General features: G+C 36.8%; 1 protein-coding gene across 1 annotated transcript; it reads left to right on the top strand.

Annotated features, from left to right (window-relative positions):
* Nucleotides 1-941: 941 nt before the first annotated feature.
* Nucleotides 942-3,467, top strand: LOC113359009. The gene is made up of 3 exons (XM_026602708.1): nucleotides 942-1,433; nucleotides 2,301-2,661; nucleotides 2,935-3,467. Exons 1-3 carry the CDS (start codon nucleotides 942-944, stop codon nucleotides 3,465-3,467), a joined length of 1,386 nt encoding a protein of 461 aa, XP_026458493.1.
* Nucleotides 3,468-11,453: the final 7,986 nt, after the last annotated feature.

Below are 11,453 nucleotides of genomic sequence, written 5' to 3'. Positions count from 1 at the left end.
CAGACTTTATGAGATATCAATCATGTCGCATGAAGGGATATTCACTAGGATTTTAGTCTGGCGGTCTACGTCACGTGTGACGTAACAATACATCCACGATGAGAAAGTAAGTAAGTTGTGCTTCCAAGTGAAGGAGGGAGCGAATTAGTGGATGGAAAATCAACCAAATCTCCCACACAATGTGGAATTGGTTCAACCACGATTTTCCACTTCTCCATTTTTCCACTCCTCTTCAAGCGTCACACTCACCGGAGATCAATGTGTTAATTATTTATGCAATAAATAGGTCCATCAACCTATGATTTGATAATTTAACTCAACTCAGTCGAACTTAACTGCACAAAAATCAATTAATATGAACAGAATATTTACCGTACTCGACAGTTATTATCAAACACGCAGAACCCTCAAACACGAAGAATTCAACACATATATAATCCATGAATTACCATTGATCTCACTCTTCTCAGCTTCCCTCCCACAGATCGACCCTCATCCCTCTTTGTGCCGAATTGATTATGGAATAACTATTTTTCTGGTTTAGGCCGAAGTCCTACAGATTAATTGTTATGACCCTTCAGCTGCCATTAACATGACGGCGAGTGTAATGATCAGACAATCAGTAGTGAGCTGTTAAAATTTATTACTGTTTCCTTACTTTTTTTTTTTACTTTGTAAACCAACGTTTACGCAAACTACACGTGTTAGTTCCTTATTAGGTAGGGTTTTGATTAGGGTTTCCTCTTTAGTATTTAAGAGAACTGTATTGAGATATGTTTTGGTTATGAATGAAAAAATAAACTGAGGTTGCGCTCATTGAGTGTGGAGGTTACCAAAGCTATCGTCCTTCTCTGTTACTAGTTCCATCAATTTAGTCTTGTCAATATCATTTGGTACTTGACAATTGGTATCACCCAGTCGATCTATCTTCATCTTCAACAATGACAGGACCTAGCACTAAAGATGTTGATAACAAAGCTGCTGAGCTGACATCCATGATACAGATGCTCACGGATCTTCACATAAAGGAATCTGCAGAACATGCTGCTGCTACAAAAAAGCAATCTGAAGAGATGGGCTTACTTATTGCTTCCATCAATAATCTGTCAGCAAGTATTAAAAACCCTGTAAATCCAACCTCACCTGAATCTAATCATGGTTCTCACAACAATAACCACATACCACAAGATTCTCATTTCAAAACCCCAAAAATTGATTTTCCTAAATTTAATGGTGATAATCCTCGACGTTGGGTATGCAAGTGTGAAAGATTCATTTACCTTAAATCTGTTGCAGCTAATCAACAAACGGAGGTAGCTGCTATGTATCTAGAGGGTAAAGCTGACTCATGGTTTCAGGACTTCCATACGGGTAAACCTTATATCTCTTGGTCTGATTTTTCTTCAGCTCTATGTGAACGTTTCGAAGATCTGGTTAATGAGAACTTCGTTGGATGCTTTAACAAGTTATCACAAACTACTACTGTTGAGGAATTTTTTGATCGATTTGAACCTCTTAAAACCCTCATGCTTTTTTATCAACCCCTCCCTCAAGGAGGAATATTTCATTATGAGTTTCTTAGGGGGTTAAAATATGTCATTAGATGTGCTGTAGAGATGCACAAACCTACTACACTGTCCCAAGCTTTTTACTTAGCATGCCTACAAGAAATTTTTCTCACCTATCAACCCACCAAACCCCTTTTTTACAAACACCCCACCACCACCACATACTTGAACAAATTTTTACCCACACCACCAACACCCTCCACCATCTCACCCCCACCCAACAACACAAATCCTCTTCCACCTCCTTCATCTAACCCACCAAACAAATTTATCTACATTCCACTACCAATTAGGAATCTATCAAGGGACCAATAAGACAAACGCAGAGCTCAAGGCCTATGCTACAACTATGATGACAAATATACTCATGGTCATCGTTGTAAACCTCAACAATTGTTCATGGTTCTCACAGAAGAATAACCAGCTAATTCCCCTCAATCTCCACCCACCACTGGGAGCTCTGATTCTCTAATCGAGTTAGATATTGAGATTTCTTTGCACGCTCTAACAGGTGCAACAAGTTCTGATACTATTAGAATTCCAGGGTTTCTAAAAAATCATGTTGTCACCATCCTAGTGGATACAAGGAGCACCCACAGCTTCCTAGATTCCGCACTGGTCAATCAATTGGGGTGTGAGATTCAACCCACAGATCACATTCTTGTAACTGTGGCAAATGGAGCTAGGAAAACTAGTACTGGAGTATGCCATAACCTTCATTGGAAAATGCAGGATCAAGAATTTTGTGGAGATTTAAGACTACTTCCACTTGGTGGTTGTGACATAGTCTTAGGAGCAGATTGTCTAAGCACTCTTGGAGATGTCACATTCAACTTAGCTAAACTCTCCATCTCCTTCCTTCATCAAAATAAACTTATTACTCTTCAAGAATCTGCATCTAAGCCTTCCATCATGATGTTGAGTGGGAGTGCCATGAAAAGATTCTTAAAAAAGAATACCCCTGCATTAGTGGGCCAATTTTTTCACATTACAGCTACACCTACACCAACTGATATTCCATCTGAAGTACTACCTCTTCTTGATGAATTCAAAGATGTGTTTGCAGAACCCGCCCAACTTCCTCCTCAAAGAAGTTTGGATCACAAAATTCAGTTAAAAACCAATGTTCCTCATGTCTCTCTAAGACCATACAAATGCTCTTTATGTGCATAAATCAGTGGTTGAATCTTTGGTGCAGACCATGCTACAAGATGACATCATTCAAGACAGCCAAAGTCCATTTGCTTCTCCAATATTGTCGGTAAAGAAGAAAGACAACACATGGAGATTTTGTGTTGATTACAGAAAGCTAAATGACATCACAGTTAAAATAAGTTCCCCATTCCAATTATTGATGAATTATTAGATAAATTACGTGGTGTTGTCATCTTTACTATACTGTATTTAAGATCTGGTTACTACCAAATCAGAATGCACATACCAGATATTTATAAGCCAGCTTTCAGAACTCATCATGAGTACTATGAATTCAAGGTTATGCCATTTGGGTTAACAAATGCACCTGCCACATTTCAAGCATTGATGAATTCAGTCTTTGGTCCTTATCTCAGAAAATTTGTGTTAGTTTTCTTTGATGACATACCTGTATACATCAAAAACCTTAAGGAGCATATTCATAACTTATCTTTGGTTCTTGCATTACTTAGACAACATCATCTTTTTGCCAAGCTCTCTAAATGCACCTTTGCACAATCTTCTTTACAATATTTGGGTCACATTATTACTGCTCAAGGGGTAGCTGCTGACCCAGAAAAGATCCAATGTATGCAAAAATTGCCTATCCCCACAACTTTGAAGCAATTGAGAGGGTTTTTGGGCCTTACTGGCTACTACAGAAATTCATCAGAGGCTATGGACCATCTGCAAACCACTAACTGACATGCTAAAAAATAATTCCTTCAATTGGTCTGATACAACTTTGGAGGCTTTTCACAATCTCAAAACTGCAATGTGCTCTACACCTGCGCTAGCTCTACCTGACTTTTCTAAGCCATTTGTAGTGGAATCTGATGCTTGTACTACAGGAGTTGGAGCAGTACTAATGCAATAAGGGAGAGCCATAACATTTTTCAGCAAACCTCTAGGCCCAAAAGCACTTGGCCTCTCCACTTATGAGAAGGAACTCTTGGTTGTTGTTATGGTTGTTACAAAATGGAGACACTACCTATTAGGCCATCATTTTTCATCAACAATGATCAATAGAGCATTCAATACTTTATGGATCAAAAGCTTACTACAATCTGTCAGCAATAATGGTTAGTCAAACTTCTGGGATTTGACTATACAATACAATACAAAAGAGGTGTAAAGAATACAGCTGCAGATGCTCTTTCAAGAATGCCAGCTAGCTGCAATGCATTAGCATTGTCAACACCTATGTGGGCACATGAAGTGATTCAAAGTTATGAAGTTGATCCAGTTGCTACTACAATTATTCCTCAACTCTTACTACATTCCACTGTTGTCCCTAACTATTCTTATTCAGAGGGTGTTCTCAGATACAAGGGCAGACTATATATTGGAGAGAATCATGCACTGAGAAAGAAGCTTCTAGAGTCTATCCATTCTAGCTCAGTTGGGTGTCACTCAGGTGTGCAGGGCAGCTATCAGAGAGCCAAGGGATATTTTTACTGGAAAGGGTTAAAAAAGGACACTACACTCTTTGTTAGTCACTGTGATACTGTATGGGCTGTCGTAGGCTCAACAAATTATTAAATATATTTCCCACTAATTAACTGGTAATATAGCGGTAGTAAGAGATCGTTCCCACAGAGAGTTGTGTAATTGATAGGTTATTTGATAAACAAGATAAAGTAAATAACAAAGGGGAGGGGGATTTGCTTTTAATATTAATAAAAAGATAATAATAAAAGAAATATGATCAAGTAATCCTTCGCCATTACCAAGCGATAACTGGATTAATATACTTATCTATTGTTCATAAGAACCATTCATCACCAACCGCAGAATAACAGCTAGCTCAGTGTTATCCCAAAAACTCCTTTTACCACGAATACAGAATCTCCAATATCAGATTCTATTCAACTGAACCACCAAGTAGTAGCTCACTCAAGGTGTAATCCAATCGAATGCTTTAAGCTTTGTGAATTAGGTTGATCCCAGTAGTTAAACTCTTAGCTCAAGGTTTACTTGCTGGTGTTATCTTCACACACGATTGCTACACATAATCCCTCTGTAAGGTCTCGCGATTTCTACTTGTGTAGAGAGTTAATCGACGATTACTTATCTCATAACTTCCACTATCAATAGAACAATCAATATACTGATCTAGTAGGCCTCCCAAATCAATATAAGAATCACTCATAAACCCTAGATATGGTAAAGAAAAACGATGATGATAAGAACTCTCAATAGATTTGTATTATTAATAAAGCTTCATGCTTTAGAACATTGAATTCATCCTTAATCAACAAAAGATTTAGCTACTCATATTACAAAGAAGATGAAGAATGGTGGTTTCCCCCTAAAGGGGTAAACCCTTGGTTTTTGATGTAAAACTTGTGATATGAGATTCGATGATATTTTTAAATAACCTAATAATACCTTTTTATAGGTTTACATTGCTCGGTCTCAAAGTATTTAGTTAGGTTTAGGAACCCGACCCGAAAATATGACCTAACGACTTCAAACGTGCCCTTAGGCCTTCCAAGGTGTGAATACACGTTTCCCATTTGATAAGTTCGTGTACCCAGTCCGAAAAATTCAAATTCCATCAGATCTTTTCGGAAAAAAGTCTGCGAACTCGGTTCGCAAACCCAGTTCGCGGACTTCACTGTCTTCGGTTATTCAATGAAAACTGTTTTGGCCAAAACTTCTTCATCCGAACTCGGAATGTCCTCATTCTTTTTGCATTCTTTTTATATTTCAATTATATTCAAGACGATGATGTGAAATACTTAATTTGAATGGGTTAAGATCGGTCTTTGGCCTGTGTCTTGATTATGAGTGTTTTGCTCCTTTTCGTCGCACTTCTTCCACTTCTCTTGGACTTGGGCACTTGGATACTTCTCTTCTTATCTCTTTTCAGCACTTTGTAGCTCCTTTTTCGATGATTCACCTAATAGAGACAAATAAGAGAAAACAATGGTAATAATATGAATACATGCAAGAATAATAGCTAAAACAAGTATGGAATGGACACTAAAATCATATGGATTATGACTTATTAAATTCCCCCACACTTAGATTTTTCTAGTCCTCGAGCAAACTAAATAAAACTAATCCTAAATACAACAACCCCATGTCGTTGAGAAAACAATTACTCTTAGCATGAATAACAGGCTTTTAAACCCCTAGGTGTCCCTAGTGGGCGAGTTATAGTCTTGTGAGGGTTTATAAGAGGTATACCCACAAAACCTACTCCAATCTCTCGTCTTTGAAGAATCACTAAGGATAGACACACAAGTAGAAAGCCAAATAATTAGCTTGCATATGTTCTTTAGCTGCAAACATCCCACATACATTCCAATCATCACAAATTAGCAATTACTTATGTGTGACATTCAACTTGTTTGAAAAACTCCACTAAGATAGTCATTGTACTTGTTGCAAAGTTTTTCACAACACTCGCATACTGAAATCGCATGGATAGATAAGAAAATGGAAATAGAAAAGTGAAGTGTGCAAATGTTGACTTAAGTGAAAGATATTACCCACAATACTTGTATGAATGTCGTCAAAGGATATATATTGATAGCGCACTAGTTGAGATAAGCACCCATTTAACTTGACCACATGATTAGATACTCTAAGCGCATGTTCCTTTTCAGCAAGTACATGATAGTTGCCTTGGATCCTGCACTCCACGCTTTCTTAGGCGACGGAGACAGGGACAACGTTTCACACATACTTCTATCAAAGTGTCAAGAACCTCATCAATAGTCTTTTTGACTTCCTATATAATGACGATATGGTTTTTGTTTTCATCAACTATGATTAGTTCTAAATTCCGGACCTATCATTTATTAGTGCCGAGAAATGAAGAGGAGCCTTATTTATATATAATTTTTTTTTCGATTTCGGCTCACTCTTTACTCTTTACGAGTGTAAGACAATTGTCTTATGGGGCTTTTATATAAACTCAACCAATGATTACCTTGCTACAACATCCACGGCAGTATCTGGATCCCACCAAATCACTTTAGAGAAATATAAAATTGCAAAAATAAAAAGAAAGGGATTCAGTAATGATTAATTGCGAGGATGACTCTTTCAAACGACTATAATATCTTAGTTTCACATTCAATTATGAACGTATATATTTAAGGATTGAAATACATGGAACTTAATCTATAGCTTGAAGAACTGTTTCAACCGTAAAAGGTGTAGTGTGTCATCCAAAATAGCTCATAAGTAACTCCAAAATATGAAGTCTCGATAATACAAGAAATAAAAGAGTATGATTATTTGTTTTTTATGCAAACCAAACATGCTTAACTACTCCCCCACACTTAAACTCAACATTGTCCTCAATGTTTAAAACCGAAAATTCTGATTTCTGACATAACAACCCTGTAAAACTCAAAAACTGTACAAATGGCTAGAGAACTAGGAAAAACATCCTAAACTAAGGTTGTTCACCTACGTCTTTTCTATAACGTGTCAAATTTTCACAGTATTTCGATAAACGGTCTGACTTTTACGGCCTCCGGACTGACTGACATGCAATCTGAAAAAGTTCTGAAAAACTTCTGAAACTCAAATGTCCAGGCCTATCGATCCAACTTAACAGACTCCGAATTCAAATTTTATTTTTGGAAAAGAAATGTATGTCTGTCCTATTTAAAATTTGGGGTCAACCGCTCAACTCGGACTCCGTATGAAGTCTCGAGAGCTATTTTGGTAACAACTGCGCAGACAGAATCTTCTGACGAGAATTCATCAAAACTTTCATTATAGATATTGGACTTTGTAAAATCTAAGATGGGAATGCAAGATATGATATGAAAAACTAAGAAAATAAAAACAAAAGGGATAAAGATACAAAACCGATGGGTTTCCTCCCACGCAGCGGTTGGTTTAACGTTGTCAGCCCGATGTTATTGTTATCGTCCGTACACCAACAATCTGAAAATTTGGCAATCCTTCCAAATAACAATCTTCAATTCCATTAATAACTTCAAAATAACATTAAAACAAAATATAAATATTGAATCTATCACTTTATTGAAGTTTCCCCCACACTTAATCCTTTCTACACTCGGAAGTGGATAGAGAACATAGAATTCGGGAACTTCAATAGGTTCCTCAGCTTGGTGATCACCTGCACAATACTCGAATCAAACACATCAAGTGGTGGATACTTGGAAGCAAAATAATCCGTTAAAACTTTGGAAGCACATAACTCCAATCCTAAGTGAGGTATTTTCTTAAGAGTTGGGTTAACAACTCTTTGAGAAGCTACTTCGATTAGAGGAAAAGGATCAATATATATAGAATTATGCAAAGGATTAGACAAACCTTGTTTCGGATCCTCATTCGTAATTAACAGGGAATTATTTACCTCAAGTATATCGTGGTCCTCAATCGAACTAATATTATTTAGCTCAATTGGGTCTTCCACGACTTCAATCAAATTGGTTTCATTCTCAATCTCAATATCTTCAACAACCTCGTCATGAGAATCAGAATCCTCTCCTAAAAAATTTAGTTCATTGATGCAACTCCTAATTTCTTCGTTTGAATACGTTACATCATTTATAACAATAGATATGTCATACCCAATCTCCTCATTTTTAATAGGTGAGTGATCGTTATTATGATCAGGAGTTGGAATAAGCGTATCATTGTTGATAGAACTTTCCAAAGGTTGCTCATCTTCATCAGAATCTTCGTCAACCTCATCATCTTTTATATCCCAACGACGTTGAAGTTCGGTTCGTATGGCTCTATCAATTTCTTGAAGAGTCTCTACTGATGCTCCAGATTTTTCTAGCTGCTCGTATTGCGTAAAAAGTTTTCTGAGATTAACATGCCTAGTCCGTATCTTTTATTTTGGAAAGAGTGAAGGAAAAGCACGATAAATAGGAGCGGGTGTTGATTCAATATCATAACTCCCTTTCGTCTGCACATTACTAGAAAACAATTTATCAGAAGCATAACTATCCTTCCATCCTCGTGATTGTTCAGTTACATGCCCGTCATAAGGTTGTTGACATGTACGAGAATATCCATAAGGTTCCTTGGGATAATGATCATGGCTAAAAGATTGGTTTTGATTATACCCATAGGATGGTTGGTAGTTATCATATGAATGAGATTGAAAACCGTATTGATTACCACTTTTATATGTTGATTGGCCTTGTGCTTCGTACATGTTATTTCCGTAAGGAAACATGACGACTCACAAGAACAAAAGAGAAAATAAAAACAAAAATAAAAACAACCTAAACAAATAAGAAATCAATTAGAAACTGCTCCCCGACAGCGACGCCAAAATTTGTTTGGGATGTCGTAGGCTCAACAAATTATTAAATATATTTCCCACTAACTAACTGGTAATATAGCGGTAGTAAGAGATCGTTCCCACAGAGAGATGTGTAATTGATAGGTTATTTGATCAGCAAGATAAAGTAAATAACAAAGGGAGGATTTGGTTTTAAGATTAATAAAAAGATAATAATAAAAGAAAGATGATCAAGGAGTCCTTCGCCGTTACCAATATACTTATCTATTGTTTATAAGAACCATTCATCACCAACCGTGGAATAACAACTAGCTCAGTGTTATCCCCAAAACTCCTTTTACCACGGATACGGAAGCTCTCAAATATCAGATTCTATTCAACTGAACCACCAAGTAGTAGCTCACTCAAGGTGTAATCCAATCGAACGCTTTAAGCTTTGTGAATTAGGTTGATCCCAGTAGTTAAACTCTTAGCTCAAGGTTTACTTGCTAGTGTTATCTTCACACACGATTGCTACACAGAATCCCTCTGTAAGGTCTCGCGATTTCTACTTGTGTAGAGAGTTAATCGACGATTACTTATCTCATAACTTCCACTAGCAATAGAACAATCAATATACTGATCTAGTAGGCCTCCCAAATCAATATAAGAATCGCTCATAAACCCTAGATATGGTAAAGACAAACGATGATGATAAGAACTCTCAATAGATTTGTATTATTAATAAAGCTTCATGCTTAGAACATTGAATTCATCCTTAATCAACAAAGGATTTAGCTACTCATATTACAAAGAAGATGAAGAATTGTGGTTTCCCCCTAAAGGGGTAAACCCTAGGTTTTTGATGTAAAACTTGTGATATGAGATTCGATGATATTTTTACATAACCTAATAATACCTTTTTATAGGTTTACATTGCTTGGTCTCCAAGCATTTAGTTAGGTTTAGGAACCCGACCCGAAAAGTATGACCTAACGACTTCAAACTTGCCCTTAGGCCTTCCAAGGTGTGAATACACGTTTCCCATTTGATAAGTTCGCGTACCCAGTCCGAAAACTTCAGATTCCAGCAGATATTTTCAGAAAATAGTATGCGAACTTGGTTCGCAAACCCAGTTCGCGGACTTCACTCTCTTCGGTACTCAATGGAAACTGTTTTGGCCACAACTTTTTCATCCGAACTCGTAATGTCCTCATTCTTTTTGCATTCTTTTTATATTTCAATTCTCTTCAAGATGATGATGATAAGTACTTAATTTGAATGAGTTAAGATCGGTTTTTGGCCTGTGTCTTGATTATGAGCGTTTTGCTCCTTTTCGTCGCACTTCTTCCACTTCTCTTGGACTTGGGCACTTGGATACTTGGGATACTTATATTCTTAGCTTTTTTCAGCACTTTGTATCTCCTTTTTCGATGATTCACCTAATAGAGACAAATAAGAGAAAACAATAGTAATAATATGAATACATGCAAGAATAATAGCTAAAACAAGTATGGAATGGACACTAAAATCATATGGATTATGACTTATCAAATTCCCCCACACTTAGATTTTTATAGTCCTCGAGCAAACTAAATAAAACTAATCCTAAATACAACAACTCCATGTCTTTGAGAAAACAATTACTCTTAGCATGAATAACAGGCTTTTAAACCCCTAAGTGTCCCTAGTGGAGGAGTTATAGTCTTGTGAAGGTTTACAAGAGGTATACCCACAAAACCTACTCCAATCTCTCGTCTTGGAAGAACCACTAAGGATAGACAAAAAGTAGAAAGCCAAATAATTATTTTGCATATGTTCTTTGGATGCAAACATCCCACATACATTCCAATCATCACACATTAGCAATTACTTATGTGTGACATTCAACCTGTTTGAAAAACTCCACTAAGATAGTCATTGTACTTGTTGCAACGTTTTTCACAACACTCGCATACTGAAATCGCATGGATAGATAAGAAAATGGAAATATAAAAGTGAAGTGTGCAAATGTTGACTTAAGTGAACGATGTTACCCACAATACTTGTATGAATGTCATCAAAGGATATATATTTATAGCTCACTAGTTGAGAGAAGTACCCATTTAACTTGACCACATGATTAGATACTCTAAGTGCATGTTCCTTTTCAGCAAGTACATGATAGTTGCCTAGGATCCTGCACTCCACGCTTGCTTAGGCGACGGAGACAGGGACAACGTTTCACACATACTTATATCAAAGTGTCAAGAACCTCATCAATAGTCTTTTTGACTTCCTATATAATGACGATATTGTTTTGTTTTCATCGACTATGATTAGTCCGAAATTACGGACCTATCATTGATTAGTGCCGAGAAATGAAGAGGAGCCTTATTTATATATCATTTATTTATTTTTAGGTATCGGCTCACTCTTTACTCTTTACGAGTGTAAGACAATTGTCTTATGGGGATTTT

This window comes from Papaver somniferum, chromosome 3 (assembly GCF_003573695.1).
Source record: "Papaver somniferum cultivar HN1 chromosome 3, ASM357369v1, whole genome shotgun sequence".
NCBI lineage: Eukaryota > Viridiplantae > Streptophyta > Magnoliopsida > Ranunculales > Papaveraceae > Papaver > Papaver somniferum.
The sequence above is the reverse complement of the archived record's forward strand: the minus strand, read 5'-3'. Positions and strand labels throughout refer to the sequence as shown.